This window comes from Melanerpes formicivorus, unplaced genomic scaffold, assembly GCF_026170545.1.
Source record: "Melanerpes formicivorus ecotype bairdi unplaced genomic scaffold, bMelFor1.0.p_v2 SCAF_53, whole genome shotgun sequence".
Taxonomy (NCBI): Eukaryota; Metazoa; Chordata; class Aves; order Piciformes; family Picidae; genus Melanerpes; species Melanerpes formicivorus.
Genome location: NW_027142405.1, coordinates 374,444 through 399,172, shown reverse-complemented (window position 1 = coordinate 399,172; position 24,729 = coordinate 374,444). Strand labels below are relative to the sequence as shown.

Here is a 24,729-nt window from a genome sequence, read left to right as displayed (position 1 = left end):
CTTGGTGGACTGTCAAGACCCTGCCTGGGAGATTGTCAAGGCCACGCATCCAGGTTTTTGGCTATGTTGGAAAGCATATGGCCAAAACTAAATAGACAAACACACTACCTTCATTCCTCCCTTGGCACTGGCCAGGCTGTGGGAGGAATCTATCAGTAGAACAAAGCCAGATATTCCTGCATTTCAAGTTATGTAAACTTGTTCATTCAACAATATAAAAAGCTAGACCCTCTTACAGCAACTGGGGAAGCCTAACCTACAAGTAGATGCACTGCATAGGACTTCCCAACTGCCAGGAAAGGTTGTCCAAATCTTCACTGTAACGAGGGCTCCCCAGTGGCTGCAGGTATGGATGATGGCAAAGTATTGGGACAACTGGTGATGAATCTTTCTTAATCACTATTGTTAACTTCACGTAGCAATGATTAGGTGCATTGCCTTGATATTTGTTACTGCATTATTATTTTATCCTTGCTGTATTATTATTTTGCTTGCTCCTCTGCTGTTTCACACATAAGTAAAAGATAAGTTTATTTTTTCCATGTTTGGTGTATATGTTGCTCTTGCTGACCCCTTCCATCAGCAACACATACATTGCCCTCATGGACAGGTTCCAAAGATGAATGTATTGTGTAAAGGTTGTGATTTGTGCTTAAGCAAAGATAAAAACCTCTTGATGTTTCTGCAGAGGAACCTCTTGATGTTTAGCACAGGTAGAACCTCATAGAAAATTCTGATAGAGAATCTTTTCTATGTTTCTACTTAGAATCCCACTATACAGCAATGTGTCAGGTTTCCCCAGCTAAAGCACCAAACCTCTGCAGTGCCACTGATGGATTCCACCAAGTCTCAAGACATGCATCTGCACAACACAGATTGCTGACTGATGACAAATGTGCATGTCAGTATTCAGTGGCTGTTGCTTTGATGCAGTAACAAAAATTACTTGAGGCACAAGTGCAGGATCCTGCAACCACAGAATCAGAAAAGGATCTTTAAAGGTTATCTACTCCAACCCTCTGCAGTAAGCAGGGACATCTTTAACTCAATCAGGTTGCTCACAGTCCTGTCCAACCTGACCTTGAATGTTTCCAAGGGTGGGGCATCTACCACATCTCTGGACAACCTGTGCCAGTGTTTCACCACCCTCACTATAAAAAAATTCTTCCTTATATCTAGTGTAAATCTATCCACATTCAATCTGAAACCATTATCCCTTGTCTTTGATCAGCCAGCATCCCATCATAAAGGATCTGCAGCTTCTTTAGCTCACTGGGATAACCTGGTGCTATAGCTGCCCACTATCTCTTTGTTCTCATCACAGACCAGATCACTCATAGCTCCAAGTCAGAGTGAAATGTTGCTATTTCCCTCTGCATCTTTAAAAAGGGCAGCAAAATCCTGAAGAACCAAAGTCAACAGGCTGAGCAATGCTAATTGATTTCCATGCTTCAAATGCAAGCTAAAAATAAAAAGCAGCTTCAACACATTTTGTTGTTAAATGAAAGCATAAAATAATCTGCAAGGACCCAGTCTGATGAAGACTGTACATTCATGAGTCACAGCAAGAGCAGCTGAGGATATACATCCATTTTTTAATACAAGAATGAGCTTCTTCCAAAGATGCTCATTCTTTCTTTCCCCAGTCAGATATTCCATGATTGTTGATCCATTGGTAAAACACTTCTTAAAGCATCTCCAGCAGGTATCTTTCTCTAATCCACATACCCCGCAGAAACCTATGCTGTTAACAGCATCTATTTTTCCAGTCCCCAAAATCTGTATTAATTTGGAGCAATTGTATTACTGCATTATTTTTACAGGAATGCATTGTACAATTACAATGTTGTAATTAGCATAAAGCTACATCAGACTCATTAAACATCCCCCTCTCCTCTAAGGAGGGCCACATTTAAGGGCCTTGTCTCACATATTCCATTACAGAATCACAGAATGGTGGGTGTCAGAAGTGACCTCTGCAAATCATCTAGTCCAAATCCATTGCTAAGCAGGTTCACCTAGATGAGGTTGCACAGGATTGCATACAGGCAAGGTTTGAATGTCTCTGGAGGAGTGTCCACAAGCTCCCTGGGCAGTGTGTTTCAGTACTCCATCACCCTCAAACTAAATACTATCTTGCTTATGCTTAAATGAACCCTCCTGTGTTCCAATTTGTATCTGTTGCCCCTTCTCTCACCACTGGGCATCAGTGAAAAGAGCTCAGCCCAATACTCTTGACCTCTGCCTTTTAGATACTTACATGCATTTCTAAGATCCCCTTTCAGTCTTTTCTTTTCCAGGCTAAAGAGCCTCAGGTCCCTCATCCCCTCCCTGAATAGAGATGCCCTAGTCCCTTAGTCATCTTTGTGGCACTCCATTGGACACTCTCAAGTAGTTCCATGTCTTTCTTGAACTGGGGAGCACAGATATGATGGACATGATACATGAGATAGAATAGAATAGAATAGAATAGAATAGAATAGAATAGAATAGAATAGAATAGAATAGAATAGAATAGAATAGAATTAACCAGGTTGGAAAAGACCTTTGAGATCATCGATTCCAACCTATCACCCAACACCATCTGATCAACTAAACCATGGCACCAAGTGCCTCATCCAGTCTCCTCTTAAACACCTCCAGTGATGGTGACTCCACCACCTCCCTGGGTAGACCGTTCCAATGGCAAATCACTCTCTCTATGAAGAATTTCTTCCTAACATCCAGCCTAAACCTCCCCTGGCACAGCTTGAGACTGTGTCCTCTTGTTCTGACACAGGTTGTCGGGGAGAAGAGACCAACCACCACCTGCTGTGGCCTCACAAGTGCAAAACAGAGGGAAGGAGAACCTGCCCTTAGAGCCAGCACAGGGCTAGAACAATCCCAGTCCCAAAATTCATTTTTCAGTCCATCTAGGTAAAGTCCATTTAGTAAACCCTGGAAATATTCTGCAGCAGATCTCAGGAAGACACAACCCTGATGCTCTGTGCTGGAACACCCACTCCCAGAGGAGCGACTATACCTTGATTTGGGGGTAATTCAAATATAATAGACAGTTGATTTAGCTGCCTTCTGTGAGAAAAATCAGACCTGCAACTTCAGAATGCATTTGATGTCTTTTAATCTGCTAGAAATGACAAATCTAAAAGCAAGGATAATTTGCAATTCCAGCAATAAAGGAGCAAACGTCATCCACTGCTTTCCTTGGCTATGAAGCGTTTTCTGTCACCATAGCCTGGAGAAGAGGAGGCTCAGGGGTGACCTCATTGCCCTCTACAACTAACCGAAGGGTGGTTGTAGCCAGGAAGGGGTTGGTCTCTTCTCCCAGGCAACCAGCACCAGAACAAGAGGACACAGTCTCAAGCTGTGCCAGGGGAAGTTTAGGCTCGAGGTGAGGAGAAAGTTCTTCACCGAGAGACTCATTAGTCATTGGAATGTGCTGCCCAGGGAGGTGGTGGAGTCACCATCCCTCAAGGTGTTCAAGAGGAGATTGGACGTGGCACTTGGTGCCATGGTCTAGTCATGAGGTCTGTGGTGACAGGTGGGACTTGATGATCCTTGAGGTCTCTTCCAACCTTGGCGATACTGTGATACTGTGATAATTTTTGGGCCATTTATGTAATTGCATGGTTGGAAGTGACCACTGTCTTAAACAAAAATCTCTTTTGGTCTTTGGTTCCACAGCATTAAGCAGACACATAGGCTAATTTTGTCCCCTATGTAGAAAGGCAAAATGTCCATTTTTTGGAAAGTTGTTAACAATTTCCCAGGATTTCTGGTGCAACCTCTGAACAGCTTCTCAAAAGACATGAAGAAAACCTAAATGCAAGCAAAGAGAATCAGCATTTCACTTTCAAACTTAAGAATACATGGGCCCCTCACTATGAGAAGGACATTGAGGTCCTGGAGCATGCCCAAATACAGGCAATGAAGCTGGTGAAGGGTCTAGAGCACAACTCTTGTGAGGAGGGTCTGAGGCAGCTGGAGTTGCTCAGCCTTGAAAAAAGGAGACTGAGAAGAGACTTTCTCACTCTACAATTCCCTAAAAGGAGGTTGCAGTGAGGAGGAAGCTGGTCTCTTCTCCCAAGTAACAGGTTGCATCACAGGAGATTAGGTTGGATATTAGGAAAAAATTCTTCACCAAAAGGGTTGTTGAGTCCTGGCTGTCCAGGGAGGTGGTAGAGCTCCCATTCCTGGAGGTGTTTAAAAGATGTGGTACTAAGGGGCATGGTTTAAATAGAATACATACATAGAATAAACCAGGTTGGAAGAGACCTTCAAGATCATTGCATCCAACCCATCAACCAATCCAACCCACCTAATCAACTAACCCATGGCACCAAGTACCCCATCAAGTCTCCTCCTGAGCACCTCCAATGACAGCGACTCCACCACCTCCTTGGGCAGCCCATTCCAATGGGCAATCACTCTCTCTGTATAGAACTTCTTCCTAACATCCAACCTAAACCTCCCCTGGTGCAGCCTGAGACTGTGTCCTCTTGTTCTGGTACTGGCTGCCTGGGAGAAGAGACCAACCCCCACCTGTCTACAACCTCCCTTCAGGTAGTTGTAGAGAGTAATAAGGTCACCCCTGAGTCTCCTCTTCTCCAGGCTAAGCAACCCCAGCTCCCTCAGCCTCTCCTCATAGGGCTTGTGTTCCAGACCCCTCACCAACTTCGTTGTCCTTCTCTGGACTCGTTCCAGCAAGTCAATGTCCTTCCCAAACTGAGGGGCCCAGAACTGGACACAGTACTCGAGGTGTGGCCTAACCAGTGCAGTGTACAGGGGCAGAATGACCTCCCTGCTCCAGTAGCGGTCTCGGCCATGCTGGGTTAACTGTTGGTCTTGATGACCTTAAAGGTCTCTTCCACCCCAATTATTCTATGATTCCACAATTCTATGGTCAAGTGTGAAATTTTGTATCAACAAAAAAAGATAACTGAGAATGGATTTTAATTTTGTATTTGGACCTTGAAATGAAGCAGTGTAATCTGTCAGCAGACTTGAAACACAGATGTCTTCCTGTCAGGTCATTTGGAATTTGTATTTTTAGCTATACTTATTAATACCTTGGTTCGAATTTGAAACAGAAATGTACATTTGAAGAAGTCTTCTAAAATTCATCTAGAAAACACTGAAATCCAATATGCTTATTTTGTGGCATTTCCTTCAGACAAAAACAGTTGCTTAAGTCAAGGTGCATTAACAACCAGCCCAAGTTCCTACCAAAAGGTGCTTTGGAGAATGACAATTTGCATCTCCCTCAAAACAAAGCACAAAACGGTGAACAATGAAGCACTCAATACCTCTGAAACGTGGTAGTGCTGCTGGGGGTTTTACCACATTGGATCTCTTGTTTTGGAAGTCTGGATTAAGTTTCACACCAGTGCCATTTCTCCCTCTTCTCCTAAAACTCTGGAAATGATCAGTGATGTTCAGCAATGTGCTAATGCTCTCTGAGCTGCTCCAGCACAGCAGAAATACCTGGCTGGGACCGGTGTCTGTGTTGCCTGCTCATTGTCTCACAGCAAAAGGACCTTTGTGGGTTTTACATGGACTTATTAACAGGCTTCATCATGGACAAACCCAGGATTCTGGGATATTTCAGGCTTCAGGATAACTTCAGAGCTAGCTATAATGAAGAGGAGAACCTGTTCTCATTCTCAATGCCAATTCAAAATTACATTTACCAGTTATAAGAATAAGTGAATGAAGGAAGAAAACCCGTACCACAGTATCACAGTATCACAGTATAACTAAGGTTGGAAAGGACCTCGAGGATCATCGAGTCCAACCTGTCACCACAGACCTCATGACTAGACCATGGCACCAAGTGCCACGTCCAATCTCCTCTTGAATGCCTGCAGGGATGGTGACTCCACCACCTCCCTGGGCAGCCCATCATTACCTCAGTTCTCCTTTCCTAAAACTAGAAATAATCTGGCTTGAAAGTAGAAGAAAATATTAATACCTTTCATGTGAGATCACAGGATTTACTCAACGAAATTCAGGAGAACAGAATGGGACCACAAAGTGCTTTAAAATACAATTTTCCTCTTTAGCCAATGATCCAAACAACATCACTGCTTTCAAAGTACAGGCTGAAAAGAGGACATTTGTGGATAGATTTAAATAACCTGGTAGGAGGCACTAAACCACCCAAAACATATCTCCCCAAGACCACCTCCCCTAAAGTACATTACTGTGTCCAGTTCTGGAGCCCCTATTACAGGACAGATCTGGACGTCCTGGAGCCATGAGGATGATCAGAGGGCTGGAGCACCTCTCCTATGGAGACCCACTGAGGGAGCTGGGGCTATTCAGTCTGGAGAAGAGAAGGCTTCGAGAAGACCTTATTGTGGCCTTCCAGGATCTGAAGGGGGTCTACAAGAAAGCTGGGGAGGGACTTTTTAGGGTGTCAGGTAGTAATAGGACTAGGGGGAATGGAGCAAAACTAGAAGTGGGTAGATTCAGATTGGAAGAAGTTCTTCACCATGAAGGTGGTGAGACACTGGAATAGGTTGCTCAGGGAGGTGGTAGAAGCCCCGTCCCTGAAGGTTTTTAAGGCCAGGCTGGATGGCGCTCTGAGCAACCTGATCTAGTGGAGGGTGCCCTATCCCATGGTGTGGGGGTTGGAACTAGATGATCCTTGAGATCCCTTCAGCCCTGACAATTCTATGGTTCTGTAAGTACAAGACAGAGGCCAGAGCATGCATGTCTGCAGGCTGTACTTCTCCTTTTCTTCCCCAGGCAAAGGTTTCACCCAAAGAGCACAACTGGTTTAACAGCCCAGAGTTTTACATGAACAAACTCCCTTACTGGCAAAGCAGAAGGGAGTAGGCAGGTTTAAGAGCAGCACTGGCAATGCATTTCTACCAGTTGGAATGTTCTGGAAGGCAAAGTTCAAAATATTTACCTATTTCAGTTAGATATCAGCAGTAGGAATAAAATCATCTGAGTTTGGCTTATGAATAGCAGCTCTTCTAATCACACAGATTCACCACATTTTGTTTTCTTCTTGTTACTCATTGCAAACATTGAAAAGCCTTGCCTGTAAGTGTTGCCAAATCTAAACAACCCTTCTGCTGACTGGGAGACCTAACTTATATAAACACATTGACATGAATTGTTATTGACTGCTTCTTAAAAAAACTCTGGTTGGAAAAACCAAAGTACTGAGGCTTAGCATGGGAAAAATATAACATTTGAGACTGCAATGAATGTCTGTTTTAGTGCAGGTTCTGGGAGGGAGCAGCTAACGATTGCATGAGCGGATTTTGGTTTGCCATGGTTGATTTTTTGAAATGCCTTGAGTGAGAGTGAAAGTAAATGGAAGAGCCTGTATGCCCTGCCTAAAAGCAAAACAAAAATTTCCAGATGCTCCCTTTGGGGCACTGTCTACACCATCAGGCTTCAATCATTAGATCCAGCACACAGACTTCAGCTATGTGAGTTAACTGCTAATGAGAAGATTGTCATCCTCTGTACAGAACTCTATTAGGCTACCATCAACCCACAAACTTGCCCAGAAAGTCCTAGTCCCCCAACCTTCCCCAACCCAACTGATAATACCTGGTTCATGATGATTTGCCTTTCAGCTCTTCTGATATCCCAGTCAGCTTTGTTTAGTTCCAGTCTTCATCCCTTCAAACTCCTCACTTCTACACCTTGAGACGCATTCCTGAACACCAACCTCTGAAATTTAACACTAACCAAATGCAGCTTCAAATGAAGCAGCAGTGGGTCTTCCCTCTCCTCAGGAGGGCACCCCAAGCACAAGGCTTGTCACTGTTACACCTTTCTTTGGCCACAGTTAGCTCACTCACGGGTCTTGACCATGGGAGCTGTGGCACTGGAGGACAGACCCATCCTCACTGACCTGTGGAAGAAGCTGTAAATATTACTAGAAGGGGCATCTGGGACATGAATAGAAGGAGTTTTTAAAGCACCTAGGCATCTTAGACAACCATCTACTGGAGAAGAGAACTGCTGTGGAGCTTTCCTCTGACACTGAACTTTCTCTGCTCATTGTACAGGGTGCCTGTGCATCTTACTCAAAACACTGCTGAGTCTCTTGTCTTTCCTACTCACAACTCAGCTTTCTCCACACCTAATTTCTCAGCATCATCTGCTTTTCTCATTCCAACCAGTTCTCTCAAATATAAGTTACATGTTTCCTCCTTCCCTCTGCCTGAGCACAGCAGCTTAGGGAGCAAGGACAGGGAAAGATGATGCACCAGCTCTTGAAAATGAAGGTCATCCAAAATGTGAAATGGTGAAATAAGACATTTCCCCTATTCAGACTCCTGCAAGCAACTGAAATACTTTTTGCTGGAAGCCTATAAGCATTTGGCTCTTGATGAACACAGAGATATAAAACTTCAATAATATTTCAAGTAAGCCCAAAATCTATCTTCCCTCAGGCTTCTTCATTTCAGAAGCACTTCTCTCTCCAAAACATCACCAGGAAATGACATCTCACCAGCACGTGTACAGCACTGCAATAAACCAACAGCACACCTAGAAACTGTTTTCAAATTCACATCAAGAAGAGCAGGACAAAATCAAGGTATTAAAAAACAATGACAAAGGTCTGTCTGAGGAGATAGCTTTCTCTCTTGCTCTCTGCTTTGCTGATTCTCAGAGAACCCTGTGTGGCTTTAAGAGCCTTGTTCAGCCTGCTGGAGCCATTCCAGCTGCACCCAGCCAAGGAAACGTGCCCGGGTAATGAAAATTCAGTTTATTCCTTGGCTGCCTATGCCACAAGTGAGAGTGCTCCTTATCAGTTATAGGAAACCATCCCATCAACTGATAGAATCTTGCCATTTACAAGGCTGTCTGTACTCCCAAATCCAGAGTTGTCAGCTTTATCATGTTGCTCATTGCCGCGAGGGGCCCTCAGCCCTCCATGGTAATAAAGGTCTCCAAACTTTCTGTGCAAAACATAATTCTAGGTGAGTTTAAAAGATATACACTGTACTTGTGGCTATAGCATGAATAACACTGTGGCTGAATTTCAGTTCTTTGTCTAACTCTCTCTCTATAAAATTTTACTGTCAGCAGCATTTATTACAGAGTTGTTTCACTTGGAAAAGACCTTTGCGATCACCAAGTCCAACCATTATCTAACTCTACCAAGCCTGGTGCTAAACCACATCCCTTTGCACAACATCCCTGCACCTCCAGGGATGGGGATTTGACCACCTCCTGGGGGAGCCTATTTAATAGTCCTTTCACTGAAGATTTTTCTTCTAACATTCATACTAAACCTCCCCTGGTGCAACCTGAGGCCATTTCCTCTCATCCTATCACTTGTAACAAGGGAGAAGAGACCAACACCCACCTGGTTCCAACCTCCTTTCAGATAGCTGCAGAGCGCAAGAAGGTCTCCCCTTGAGTCTCCCCCAGCCTAAACAACCTCAGTTCCCTCAGAATCTTCTCATAAGACCTGTTCTCCAGAGTCATATTGTACTGTGGGAGCTTCAATGTCCACCAAAGAATTTTCATTAGGATCTTTTGTCTGAAAATGATTTGCCATCCTGACACTGAAAAATGCTCTGCGCTGGGGGGAGCTTCACTTCTGTCCCAGCAGAGGATTACTGTGAGAATTAACTCGTCTCTAGCCCCACTGTGGTACACTGGTATCCCTCACAGAGTATAATCTCCCTTCCATTTTGCTCTGAGATTGAGCCTGTCCATAGATTGAGCCCATCTGTCACTCACGGTGCATGTCCTGAACAACCTTCTCAATATTCCCCCTTCCAGCAAAAGAGATCATTCAAATCAAACCCCAGATGTGGCTTCATCTGGTGCTCACCATCTGCAACAACAGACCACCCCATGGTACGACCTTTCCTACCTGCTCTGGCTGCTCTACAAAATACCTAACAATGATGCTCACAGACAGACCAATTTCACAGCAAAAGCATTAGATGCCTGCATCAAAATCCATGATTTTCACCTTCATGACTAAAGTCAGCAGCAAGGCAATGTCAGACTTTGAACTCTTCTGCACAGTCGCTACAGGGGTACCAAAAGTAACATAACCTATAAGGATACGAAGTGTATGGAAACACAAGCACCCTTCTAACCTTCTGCTTGTCAGTGACAGTACACTCATGCAGACAGAGGATGGGGACTTGTTACCCTCAATCACAACGTGAGTATTGATGTGCTGAAAGGAACCACACAGAATAAGCATAACGTTAAGGTCCCCCATCAGTCAAAGTACAGATTTTCTACCTCATCTGACACAATTACCAAGGGGTCAGAAAATAACTTTTCCTATTATCTAAAAGATTTCTTTGTTTTACCACTGGCCACCAAACTGCATTTGAAAGCATTCATCTCTGAATACATAAACTTTTAGTCTGATAAAAATACAGATATGTGTTAGCACATAGAAATCTCAAGGAAAAGGCAACTTTTCAACCTTAAATATCAGCCTGACTCTCTCCTTCTTCCAGTCCTCTGCCAGAAAAAACCTCCCATTAATTTCAATGGAAGTTTCAACAGATAAGGTCACATGTTTTGACCCTTACCACTTCTGACATTAAAAATAATTGAATCTATTGTTGCAGCAAATAAGAATCTAATAAACCACTCATATTAGTATTTGTTTTTTGATAATTACTGCTGTTCTGTGCAGGTGGGAAAGCTTGGGTGCATGCCTAGAGGACACTAATGGGAATTTTTTTTCCCCCAAGTGTCACATTTATCAGAGCACTAGAGGAAAATAAGCCTGTATTACACAGCCTCATGCTGGCTCTCATTATGCCACCTCATAAGCTTGTTCTTTGATTTATTGTAAAAATTAAATACATTTTCTCAGTGAGATCAGAGCTATTAGATGAGAGGTCATGGAAACCCTGACAGAAAAACCCTAGTTTTCCACACATAAAATCTTTTGTATTACACATCCTAGGTTCAACCAATGCTGCTGAATTGCCAGGGGGTATCCTGGTGGATCCCCATTACCCAGAGTCAGGGATGATGGAAACTGTGGGGGCCCCAGGTGTCATACAATCCAGAAGGAAACCTCTCCCTCTGCCTCCTGCAGGGTGTTCAGCAAATCCAACATCCTTATCAATTTTGCTGAAGTTAGTAGCAGGGGAGCTGACAGGAATACCAATTCTGCAGAGCAGTTGCAGGATACTGTTGGCTTACTAGAAGTTAAAATGTTTTCTAAAATAAGAAAAGTTTTGGATTCAGCTGAGATCAAATCCAGTACAGCAATCAAGAACCATTCCTGCAGTCTTGAGACCCAGCTTTTTTTCAGACACTCAAGTCTCTCTTACTAGGGGAGGAAATCATAGAATCATTGCAGCTAGAAAAGACCTCCAAGATCTTCAAATGTAACTGTTAATCCAGCATTGTCAAATCACCACTCAACCATATCCCTGAGCATCACAGCTATACGTTTTTTGAACCCTTCCAGGAATGGTGACAGCCTGTTCCAAAGCTCAATCTCCCTTTTCAGTGAGGAATTTTTTCCTAATGTCCTACCTAAACCTTCCCTGGCACAACTTGAGGCCATTTCCTCTTGTCCTATTGTTACTTGAAAAAAAGGGACCGCTCCCCACTTTGCTACAACTTCTTTTCAGGGAGTTGTAGAGAGTGAGAAGGTCTCCTTTGAGCTTCCTCCTGATATGATATACTGGCATGTCTGATAAAGCCTCCTATTCCTCTGAGAAGAGGAAACAGATTTTTACTCTGGTTTTAATCACTGAGTACCTCCCTAATGTTTTGATAATGGGGCAAATCTACCAAAATGCTTCTTGTAATGCCCAGAACAGGCTATGCAGACATACTAAAGCTAGCTTTGAATTAATGAGCAGTATGCAGCTTACCCCCAGCTCCCAGAGCTGGCTAAACCACACAAATATTGGGCAGGCTTTTGCATCCCAGGGTACCTCCTGAACTGCTGTGGGTATACTAGTTGCAATGAACTCACACAGCATACTGGAACTAGCTTCAAACTAGTTGCCACCACAGCATCCATGTGTCCCTAAGAGTCGTGGTTTTCATGGAAACCCTGCTACACTGCACTATGGTTATGACTGGTAAGAAACATGGTTTGCAGAAACATGTCATTTTTGGTGACAATAGCTTCTCAGCTATCAAGTGAAAAAACACAGTCATCACTCAGAGTAATACAGCCATCTACTCCAGTTCATTACTCTTTGTCTGATGAATCAGAGAGCAACTTAAAACAGCACACAGCAGAGAGCTCCTTTAGGTATGAACCCTGAAATCTCTAATTTTGCATTTGATCTCATGCAAGAATTCACACCCAGTTCCATGAGTCTTCTCACACAATTATGGGCCACTTTCAAGAGCACAGACTTCAGGGTGCCAGAATGTACAGTCAGGTCTTGCCTGAAAGTTTCTACTGTTCAAACAGGTCAGAGAGCAACCGGGCTGTAACTCAAACCTCTTGCAGCACTAAAAGGAGCAAGATCCTGACCGCTTTATTTCCTAGCTCTAGTGACAACAATAAGAAGGCAGAAAGAAATTGTTTTCTTGTATACAATCCAGGCTTAAGCCTTGCAAAATCACATGTAGCAATTATTAGTCATCGTGGAAGGACAAAGAAAAGGAATCTTCCAAACAGATCACAAACAAACTTGCCAGGTACAAACTTCCACCACGTGCATCAGTGCCTTGATCTGGGATTCTTGCTCAGGCTACTTTACAATAGCAAACCACATTTTTGCAGTTTTCCGTACTCATTGTCAAATTAAAAAATGAGCCTTCCAGCAAGAGTGTTAAAAAGTGATGGCAGAAGGAGGGATGTGGCTGAAAGAGAGATTTGTTTTTCTTAGGAAAAAAAGCAAGGCATCTTTCCTGCCCAACGGAACAAACCATTTATGGTTACGTAAGTTACTCAACATCGTGTCAACACCTTTGCTCTGTGTTCTTTTCACTCTCTATTAGCAGTTATAGGAGTTTCATTCTGGCTAAATCCTTCACTAGCATTGTCTTTTCATACCACCCCTTCCTCTACCCATAAAATGCTACATCAACATAACAAGATTCCTTCTGGGTTGCTCTCTAGCTCTGGCAGCAGAGCTTTGCTGAGCTGCTGCTCTTCTCGCAGTATACCCAACACACGGCTTGTTTGGTTTTTAAGAAAAAGCTGGCAATAAAGATCTCTTTGACTCTGAGAGATCTTCAATAACCTTAAAATGTGTAGAAATTTGGGCTGAAGTACACATTTTTAGCCTTGCTGAGCAAACAGTTCCAGATGGACAAACCAACTGGACCGCAACTGTTACCTGCTGAAGTGTGCTTAAATTTTTCACTCTTCTTCTTCCTCCATTTCCATGGCTTAAATAGCCTTCCAAGAGTGGCAAATTTGCTTCTTCTTCTGATGGGAGGTGTGTGAGTCCCAGGTACCAGAGAATCTGAACGCATTGCAGCCAGTCTTTCCACTTCCTCAGCTGTTGTTCCAGAAACAAAAGGAGGAAAAAAAGACAAGACAGGGAAAATTAAATCAATTTTCAGGCAACTGCACAGATGGTAAAAATTTTCCATTTTACAGACAGCGGTAGAAAAGGGGAAAAATTGCAGTCCTTATTATTTTGACATTGTTTTCTTTCCTTTCAGTGGAATCCCTAATCCACTCTATAGATCAGTATTAACAATCAGATTCAACAGGATTATGGATTATTACAATAGCAAAGCTATAATCTTTAACAAATTGTTCTGCATTGCTCCAGGCAGCTGGCAGTCCGTCCGCCAGACAGTCCTGGGGAAGCGTGACAGGATGTAGGGAAGAGCTCAAAAAGAAAGATGCAATACCGCTTAAAAGAAATATTCCAAGTCAATGGAAAGAGACATTTCCACGAACTAATATATATCAAAAGCAAGGACCCTGCCAATGACCCTCTGGTATCATTATCATGGTTATCAAAACTGCCTGGGTTACAGAAGGGCCTGCATTAGAAACTTCCCAGCGACACAAAGGGTGCTAAACATTCAGGAGTTTTCTTCCAGACCCACTTTTCTGCCCATTCATTCTCTTCCATTTCTTATACTTTGTTTTTAACAAAGGGACTTGGAGAATTTGAACAGTTCACACACCTGGGACTGAACTCCGTAGCTGAGGGTTACAGGTTGGCACTAAACTCATTAGAGAATGAAGCTTTCTGCATGGTACTATCATGTACACTTATCATGATAGTCTCAATACATCAAAAAAAGCCTGAAGAATTTCTATTACCCTTCTTCCCTGATGATAGAAATAAAAGTTTGAGGTGGTCAGTTGGTGACAGATTGTCACCCTTCCTGATCTGAAGGCAGCAGAGCAGCCCAGCGCTTCTATCTCACCTCTAGTATATTAAGTATTAGCCTCAGCCACGAGCTCAGGCACCTCCGCAAGAACATTGCTCTAAAGAGATGAGCACACCCACTCCACTGTGACAGAACCACCAGAGATTTTGGCTGGCAAATTCTTATGTGTCTCAATGGAAAATTTTCCGAGGCTTTCAATGTGCCAAATTTAGGTTGGTTTTCATGGGAACAGCCGGAAAGGCTCTTCTAACACAAAGGAGGTTTCTTTATCACAACTCCAAACTGAAATACTATTTGAGCCCCTCTATGCAGGAAGGTTGGTGATCTTGTTGTTGCTCTTTCTTTTGTTTTGAACACTAGCAACACCATTCTCTTTCCTGTAAACTATCACTGCCAGATACAGCTGCCTGTAGGTTTTCTGGAGAAAAAAGGGCTCACCAGCAAGACACAGAGAGAACAACCGATTCAGTGGAAATGGTTAAAAAACAACTACTCTTTGGGGTAATGGAGAGACAGACAGACATTTCTGAGAACATCTTCTTTCCATTTAAAGCAGAGGGGAAAAAGATAATCCTGCCAAAGCATTTAATTCTGTTCCAGCTCTTTGGGCCTGACTGCCTAGAGAAATATCTCCTTATCCAGAGAACCCATTACAAGGCTCTGTCCTGTACAGGGGCTGTGACATGCAGCATCAAGGCTTGAAATTGTCTGGTTATGCTGAAGAGATTGTGAGGGTAAAAAGAACAGGAAATCATAAATCTCCTTTAATTTTTTGATTTCACTGGAATCTACTGTGCTTTGAAGATGAGTGCATACCATGGCCCTCTCCATGCAGATCCAAAGAGACCTACCCTTTTCCCCCTCCTCCATTTTTAAGCTGCCTCTAGTTACAGCATATAAAATCACATTGTGTTCCACTGCTGTGATATTTTAGAGATGCTCTAAAAGTAACGGGCTGATATTGTCTTGGCTGCCTTAATTTGGGGGATACAGGGTGCAGAAGTGGCCCATTGAGCAAACTGGGAATGACACACTACTGCTGCTGAATTAGGCTTTCTGCTGCATAAATCCACAGCTGAAACACAATGAAATACCTCTTGCTGCTCATCTTCTCTCCTTTTTCTCATCACTGAGCCACCATTTCTGCTATCCAGGTGCCTTACTTACAAAATCTCCAAGTTGCAACAACTCCTCTTAGAGAGCTGGCTCTAACTGACACTGTTGAGGTCATTCCCTGGAGAACTAACATCTTTTTAAGACCCTTTCCTTTCATAATATATATTCCCTTTGTCCCACACCAGCTGCGCCCTCACTGCCCCTGGGAAGCTTTTTCCCACTCAGGGTAAATGAGTATGGATTCACAGTCAGGCAAAACTAACACTGGAGTCAAAAGGAATTTACCCAAAAGGCAGGTTCATTACCCAAAAGCCAAGCACAGCGTCAAAACCATTTCCATATTTTGACTGCTCCTCCCTGAATTTCAGTATCGTCTCTCACATGGATCTGTGCCCCAGGAGTCTTGCTGTGCTTTCCATCAGACATGAATGTGGCCCTTCTTTATCCTCTCCAAACATACACAGCTTGGAGCTAATGCAAGTAACAGCTCTCTTTCCCTCTCACTCATATTTCTCAGAGGAACCATCTCATTTTTTTCATGAAAAATACTCTCAAGAGCTTAATAATCACTGGCTAGGAATGAACTGCATTAGCATAAAGCCATGACAGTTTTAATACAGCAAGAATAAAGGCAGACCGTGATGCAAGAAGCAAATGCCAGATTTCTGTTCTCTCCTTTGCTGCTGCTGCATCTTCTGCTCGAGTTGGCTCCATTTCTCTGCCTTTTTGGCTCCTAATGACTATCGACTGGCTGTGGGCTGTGACACCCACTGCTGACAGCAGGCTCTGTAGGCTGGTTTCACACCCTTGCTGTTCCCCAAAAAGGTGGTACTTGCACAAATGGAAAACAACCCAGGCCTTGCACTATTTTTTTTTTTCTTTCTTTTTTAATTGCTTTCAAAGAGGAAATCAGTCACAGGAGTCCCAGACTGATCAGTCTGCTGAACTGGGAGGGGAACTGCCACATGCATTAGTGCCTGTACTCACATCACTGAGGTCTCATCTTGAGGCTGTCGCCACAAATGCAATCACAGCTGCTGCTGATACTTGGTGCTTTTGGGAACTTGTTCAGATGTTTTTTTCCCCCCCAGGGTCTCAGAGATCTTTCTGGGCCTTGTACTTTACAGCAAGCACTCCCCTCCCACTTTCTGCTGTCCGAGCTATTATTCCAGAACAGCAAGAGGGAAACTAAACCTCAGAGCTTTTCATGGGCGGTTTGGCTGTGAGACATCTCTGAAGGTTTTACTATAGTCCTTAAGGCATTTTAAGTTCAGTGGTTCAAAGGGCTTAAGCAAGACTTGTGGTTTTAATGAGAAAAAGTACCACAAATCAAAATATCTTGCATCCACATGATGTAAAAGAAATTTTCCAAACATGATTGAAATATACTACAAAGTGTACAAACACCAGGAAGTCTAAAGGCTCTTTTCTTCCCTTACCCTTTTTTCTTTTTCCTTTCTTTAAGCTAACCCTGGTTTTGAAGGTTTTTTTGGTTAAAGTTACTGAGGTTTGTGTGCTGTACAGATGTACTGACAGACATGAGCAAAATCAGCAAGCTCAGGGGGAGCAGTTGAAAAAGCAATTATTGAAAACAGAAAATTTACTAGTCCAAGGAAAAGGAGGCTGGGCCAGCTGTCTCTGACCTATCCTGTACCTTCCTAAAGAGTTTCCCACACTCTTCAGTAGTATGACAATTTCCAGAAGGTCCAGAAAGAGATAACATAAGGCTCAACTGCTTTTTTGAATTTGAGAGGTGTGGCAGGCAGAGCAAAGGCTCTCCAAAAGCCAACACAATTTACTAAGTTTTCCTGAAGAACAGCAACCAGTTTTGTTATTCTCACCTCTGTCTGGGAATCACTGCATCTATTAATGCTGCTGCTATGTGACATAACCAGCTTCCATTCTAGGAACAAAGCCACTCTTACCACATTGGGGTACTCAGAGCAATTTCATTGCTGGTTGCTAAAGTCCCCCCACCTCACCCATGATCTTTAATATTGCCCACCACATCAGTAATCACAACAGGGTTTCTCTCAGGCCATTTATCACTTGTGGTTCATAATAAGACACATGATTACCTTAACAGGCAGTTCACTTCACAATGTTAGATTCTAAGCTTCCTTAGGAAACACAAGTGGCTACACTGTGCTTTCTGTTAAAGAATTTTTCAGTCTTTACATTTTTAAATTTAATCCTTCTAGGTTTTTTCAGTCATTGCATAAATAAAAACATTTCAAAAGATGCATAGATGTGGTGCTAAGAGACATGGTTTAGCCCCAGATTACTTGGTAGAGTTAGGTAATGGTTGGACGGGCTGATCCTGGAATTGTTTCAGTTGGAAAAGACCTTTATGATTCTATGATTTGCATGAATCCATAGTAACAGGCTAACATTATCTTGGCCATAAAGATGCAACTAACTAAATGTGCCATTTTGTTTAATAACAATAACTTTATGTAAATAAAAAACAGATTCATAGATTCATAAAATGGTTTTGGGTGGAGGGGACGTTAAAGACCATCTAGTTCAAATCCACCTTCCACTAGGCCTCATCCAACCTGACCTCCAGGGATGGGGCATCCACAAACTCCCTGGGCAACCTGCTCCAGTGTCTCACCACCCTTACTGTAACGAATTTCTTTCAAATATCCAGTCTAAATCTACCCTCCTCAAGCTTAAAGCCTTTCCCCCTCTCCTATCACTACAAGCTCTTGTAAAGAAGTCCCTTCTCAGCTTTCTTGTAGACCTCCTTCAGGTACTGGAAGGCCACTCTAAGGTCTTCCTGGAGCTTTCTTTTGTCCAGGCTGCACAGCCCCAACTCTTGCAGCCTGTAATCCATAGCAGAGGTTCTCCAGCCCTCTGATCATCTTTGTGGCCCTCCTCTGGACCCACTCCAGCTGCTCCTTGTCCCTCTTGTGCTGGGGGCACCAGACTGGATGTATTACTCCGGGTGGGGTCTCACAGGAGCAGAGTAGATGGGAAGAATCGTCTCTTTCATCCTGCTTGTCATGCTTCTTTTGATGCAGCCCTTTTGGTTGGCCTTCTCGGTTGCAAGCTCACACTGCCAGCTCATGTTGAGTTTATCATCAACTGACACCCCCAAGTCCTTCTCCTTGATGCTGCTCTTGAGCCACTCCTCCCCCAGACTATATTTGTGCTTGGGATTGCCCCAACCCAGGTGCATGACCTTGCACTTGGTCTTGTTGAACCTCAGGAGTCTGGCTTGGGCCCACCTCTCAAGCCTGTTCAAGTCCCTCTGGATGGCATCCCTTCCTTCCAGCATATCAACTGGACCACACAGCCTGGTGTCATCCCCAAATTTGCTGAGGGTGCACTCAATCCCACTGTCCATATCACTGACAAAGATGTGAAACAGCACAGGTCCCAGTACCAACCACTGAGGGGTGCCACTTGTCACTGGTCTCCATTTGGACAGTGTACTATTGAGCACAATAACAACATAAGCTCTTTATTCCCAATCCACATCCAACCAGTCTTTACTCTGCAGACTAGTTTCCAACAAACTCCTGCTGGAAGGTTTCTTTTGAACTCTGCAGGCCAAATATCCTTTGCTCCAGACTGCACAGGCCTCATTCTAGCATCTCTGCTCAATACAAGATGTAGATGCATTATGTGTCTTTCTGAAACGACAGGAAACCTGAACAACTGCTCTAATTGCTGAGCACTTATGTTTTCTCTTTACTTTCAATTAAAAAATTGAACAACCTTCTCTTTCCTTCTGGAAAATTGTTCCTTTTCTGATTTTCTATTATCATCTGTTCCATTATTTCCCTTTAATTTCCCTTTGCACCTGGAATTAATTTTGATCATCCTTGCCTTTCCTATTTGAATTGCCCATTTAAGCTTTTGCTAACTTCTCAGAGGTCTGTCAGCCAATGAAAGACAAGGCATGGCATGCAGCAGTCTAAGCGCAGTCTTGCCAGACGAGGATGATTACCTCTTTGGTTGACAACAGCTCCCACTGGATGTATGCATTTGCAGTGGCAGTGACTGGGCTGGCATGGTGGGTTTATGAGCCATGAAGAGGCTGTCAGTAACTTTCTTTGCATGCCAAGAAGCGCTCCCATTTTCCAATCCCCTGCTCATTATTCCCCAGGTGTGCAGCACTTTGCATTGCAATCATAAACCCAATCCTTCACACTTTACATTTGCCCATTTCAACATCAGACTATGGTATGGCTCCACTCTCTGCAGCAACCTCTCTCTCTTCAGTGTATTTCTCTTGTTGGAACAGAATCGCAGAGTACCTTCAGAAGCCCAATCCCTTTAGGACCCTGCTTTTGACTTCCCTACATTTTGACGTAAAACATTAATTATTCATGCTGATTGCAATCTGAAAGCTGTTTTTTCAACCTCTGCAAACTGTACTGCACTGCATGCAGCACTCTAAACATGTCTTTAATGATATGAAATCTCTCAAAACACCAAGAATTTTTGGCATTGTAGCATGGTACACAGTAGTTTTACATGCAACAGAGAAGCACTTTGTCAGGTTATGTCATCAATAGCTACACAGCATATTCCTATAAACCCTGCAACTGCAGAAAATAGTGATTGTTAGATTTCACTGCTATCAGTTATGTTGTGTATCCCTTATTGTTCTTACTACTCACTGGATTTTCCCTCTTTTAGGAGTTTAATGTCTATTAGATCCAGATTAGAGGCTAAATCAAATGAAAGTGCTGCAGCTCCTCACTTTTGGGAACCCAGATACTGGAGCAGAACAGATCTGTCCTAGGCACCACACACACTGTGTGATTGTTTAGCCTGGAGGAGGTTCAGGAGTGACCTCGTTGCCCTCTACAACTACCTGAAAGGTGGTTGTAGCTGGGAAGGGGCTGGTCTCTTCTCCCAGGCAACCAGCACCAGGACAAGGGGACACAGTCTCAAGCTGCGCCAGGGGAGGTTTAGACTCGAGGTGAGGAGAAAGTTCTTCACCAAGCGAGTCGTTTGTCATTGGAACGGGTTGCCCAGGGAGGTGGTGGCGTCACCATCCCTGGAGGTGTTCAAGAGGAGATGGGACGTGGCACTTGGTGCCATGGTCTAGTCATGGGGTCTGTGTTGATAGGTTGGACTCGATGATCCTCAAGGTCTCTTCCAACCTTAGTTATACTGTGATACTGTGAAATTCAGAACCTCCAAAACAGGACTCAGAGCAGCTACTCTGAGTGGAGCACAATCAAAAGACAATCAAGAGAAAAACAGGTCCAGCAAAACCTAACCAGATACCCTACTTTTCTTGAGGATACAGGATGATAATTACATGTACCAGGAAATGTGCCAGTAAGAAACTTGAAAGGAAGGGAAAGTTTACCCTTTCTAAATGGAAAACAGGGAAGAGATGCACTGTTAGTGCTTTTAAAGAAAGCAAGGAAAGTAGGATGTGATGCAAGGATTGCTCTGTATAGAGCAGGTGGTACACAGGGGAATCATAGAGTCAATTTCACCCTCCTCCTGCAGAAAGCTCAATCCCACGTGTCCCATTTTCTCTGGGAACATTCCACACTTCATATTATGAGAGATGGGAGCGGAATCCCCATCTATCCTACTTAAACTGTGTTATTTTAAAGAATTCAAGACCTGCTGTGTCTGAAAGAAACCATGAGGGGAAGCACAGCTCCTCATAGTCAGGGCACTCCTCTGTCAGCACAAACACTCCTCTCCCATGACTATTCCTGGACTTCACACTGGGTTAAATAACCCAAACCTGCTTCTGCTTCACGCATGGATTGAAAGAATCTGCCACTCACAGCTGTAGTTTGTTGAGAGCTTGAGCCTGTCCAGTTCTGCACAAAGGAGAATAAAGGTGAGTGAAGACACTGCCTCTCACTGCCCTCTTTTTTCTCTTCTGGTAGGGGATCCTATATTGGAGGCGTGCGAGTAGAGACAAAAAGAGGTGAGGCACAGTCTCCTAGATGCTCTCCCCAGGAAGCGGGAGAGGATGGATGCATAGATGGAGCCCCATTAGCAGAGATGTGCAGGCACTCAGCAAGAGAGATCCATGTTTCAGCCTGTGAGGAACTGCCATAAAAACCTTCCTGTTCTGGTGTAAATGGCAGCTACAAGCAGTATTTCCCATCTAGGGCATTGTCTCCAAGGAATCCTCCTCATACTGTAATTACACACACTGAACACACATCTACTGAACAAACCCGACCTGTTCTTAGCTACTGCTACAGAAACAGGGTCTTGGAAAGCCCCAGGCCACTGTGCACAACCCTGGAAGAGTGCAGCCTCTAAATACAAATGCACTGAGAGATGGATGAACCCACAGTGAACCCATTCAGCTTGAGACCAAAAACAAACTGTCAATAAGATGGAGCTAACCTGGCTCCACACAAGCAGCTATGTCCCCTAGTACACAGCATTAGAAAAATTCTAGCCTTTAAACCTCCTTAAAAGGTATTTTGCTGAGCCTACAAGAGGGAGATTACATCTCACAACACCAAAAAAATCAGAAGAGAAAGCTGAACACAAGCCTTACTTGCAGGACTACTGCAATTTAAGATTCTTAAGATTATATGCAACAAACAAAATGGTACCAGGCAAAACAACTGAAGTGTTTTTTGTGGCCACTGCATTACAAGTCAGCACCAACTACTGGCAACACCACTGAAGAACTCCTCCGGTACACATTGTGCTGATTTGGGCTGGGCTAGTTAATTTTCTTCACAGTACCTGGTGTGAGGGCTCTGGTTTGGATTTGTGCTGAAAACAGGGTGGCTAACACAGGGATGGTTCAGCTATCGCTGAGCAGCGCTCACAGTGTCATGGCCTTTTCTGCTCCCCACCCACCTGCGGGTAGGCTGGGGGTGCACAAGGAGTTGAGAGGGGACACAGCTGGCTTTACAAACATTAAACTGTCTAAACACAATGGTATCATCATAAAGATTTTTTAAAAATCAAGTTTTTAATTACTGTAATGTCTGGGAGCAAAGGACAAAGTACTTCATTTAAGAGCTAGGAAGTTCAAACCACTGCCTTGTAAACTCTCTACAACTTCCCTTGGGAAAAAGAAACTTCTATTTCTGTTCTTTAAAGAAGTTGATAGGATGTTGGCCAAGAGGAAAAGAGTAATTATACCAAATGGCACATTTATAATGAGCTTAAATCTGAGTTTAAAAAAAAAAAAAAGAAAAAGAAAAAAAAAGGCAGTAACAGCTTAGCTAAAAAAAAAATATGCTTGGCTGGACTCTGAAAACAGACAGTCTGCATCCGTGTTCAGAAACCTAAAATAAGGACCAAGTTCCTCTGGTTTGAGTACCTAAGTGCAGTGACATATGGTCTTTGCTGATTATTACCACAGGACTGTTTTTATTGATTCAGATGATGGCTAGTTTAGACCCCTGGCCGTGGTGAAATATCTGTTTAGGTCCTCATGGTAGAGGCTTGAGTTTCAGAGATAAATCTTTGAAAGGGAGAAAAATACCCACAACTCCTTTAAAGACATGAATAAAGCATGATGGGCTGCTGGCTAAAATACACAGAGTATTTCTGTGTGGTTTTCATTGCTGTGATTTCACTTTTTTTTCCACCCTCTTTTTTTAGCATTAAGTTCTAAGGTGTCTCATGGTGGCTGAGCTCTGCAGGCTATTGCTCTTGCTCAGTAGATTTAGAGGAAAGCTTCTGGTTTTAAAAAAGCTGCTGCCTTTTTAAAAAAAGATGGAGCCCATCAGGTAGTCAAATTGGTATGTCTACCTAAGAAATGTTACAGTCAAAGGAAGGATCTGTGCAGGTAGCCTCTTCAAGTTCATGAATAATTCTGAGTCCAGCAACCAGAAATAGCTCAGAAAATGAGAAAGAAATTAGATCAGAGATAAAGGTGGTGGTGGGGGGAAGGCAGAAATACTACAGGGAACCAAGAGAACACAGTCATTGAAAAAGCTACCAAAATAGTTCCAGCAGCTTTATGCAGGGAAATACTGTTAGCAGAGATGAATGAAATCCGGACCAAACCAAAGCGCATGGCGAAAGTGAGAAGTAGCCTTACCTTACCCAAGCCATCTAGAGTCTGGATGACCATCTTGGGAATTAGGGATAGAATTTGTTCTCCAGGATATCAAAAACTTTCCCAATGAAAGTAATCTGTGGCCGTTTGCTCTTTGCTCATAAGGAGCGACAGAAGGTGAACTGCATTATGTGTGATCCTTCTCACATGGAACTGAGACATGCTGGTTGCATGCTAAAATGTGCCTCCTAGCTGATGGCAGAGGACTAGATTGGCCAAAGCTGTAAAAGGGACCTTTCCAGCATACTAAAATTCACCTACAGAAAAAGAAATTGGCAGAGGAGACATTACAGCATGCTGTTACTGAGTTCTTTCCTCTGCACTGATGGGAATGACCACACTCTGTGGTGTCTGAGAGGAACCAGTGGCACGTTATGAGCTGCAAATACAAAAAACACTATGAGGTGTACTTATACAGAGAGGCACTTGACCATGAAATTGCTAGTAAAGTTTGTTTTGCAACATTGTAAAGGTAACTATGACAGTCATCGGTGAGATTTTATTTCAGTATAGAAGTAGGATAGAACCCAACCAAAGCCTAACATTCCTCACAATAAATCCTTTTTCACCTCTTCACTGCTGGCACTGAACAAGGCCACAAAACGAGGAACTCTGACCTACCTTTAGGGAAAAAACCTGAGAGTTTCCTTTCAAAGCTATCAAAATTCTGCTACCAAGCAGACAAAGAAAACCCAGACCACAACAACTCCAACATAAGCCTTTCTGCATATTTTTTGACAATACAAATTGCCTCTGCCCCCATAACCTATGGGGAACAGTATTCTCAATTTTAAGCACCAACCTCTTTTGGGCAAAGTATTTGTACAACATCCTACAAGTGTTGCAGTTCTCCTTCCATCAAGTCAAATGTCTTCCAACTGAACTGGAGTCTTTACCATGGAAAGCTGACTTTCAAAAATTTCTTTATTTAAACAGTGCCTGGATTGAATTCACAAGGCAGAGACTGGCCTGAATCACAACAGTGCCTCATGCTTTACAAGGTCTGTGATGGTGCTCAGAATGACAAACCTCCCAAGTATTTTGCTACCAAGAGAAAAAAACCCCAAGAAACAAAACTCACAGGTACTTACACATAAACAAAGGGAGCCTGGTTTACAACAAATGCAATAATAACACAAAAAATTAGCAATAAATAAAGCAGACAAAGATCACTGTCATTTGTTTGCTAAACACAAGTAATTGTACTAGCTCAGAGAAGGTGAATTCTAAAATCACCACCTATCTTCATACAGACTTGCAATTTAAATCACACAGAAAGAAAAGAAAGA

General features: G+C 43.2%; 1 protein-coding gene across 6 annotated transcripts in view; it reads right to left on the bottom strand.

Moving 5' to 3' along the window:
• The window catches only part of PHACTR1 (phosphatase and actin regulator 1), a 356,496-nt gene that overhangs the window by 128,007 nt on the left and 203,760 nt on the right, over positions 1–24,729 (bottom strand). For all 6 annotated transcript variants that reach the window (XM_068160783.1, XM_068160782.1, XM_068160786.1 and 3 more), the window contains one exon: positions 13,278–13,442. In XM_068160783.1, coding sequence (XP_068016884.1) covers positions 13,278–13,442 — 165 coding nt within the window. The remainder of the gene's footprint in view (positions 1–13,277; positions 13,443–24,729) is intronic.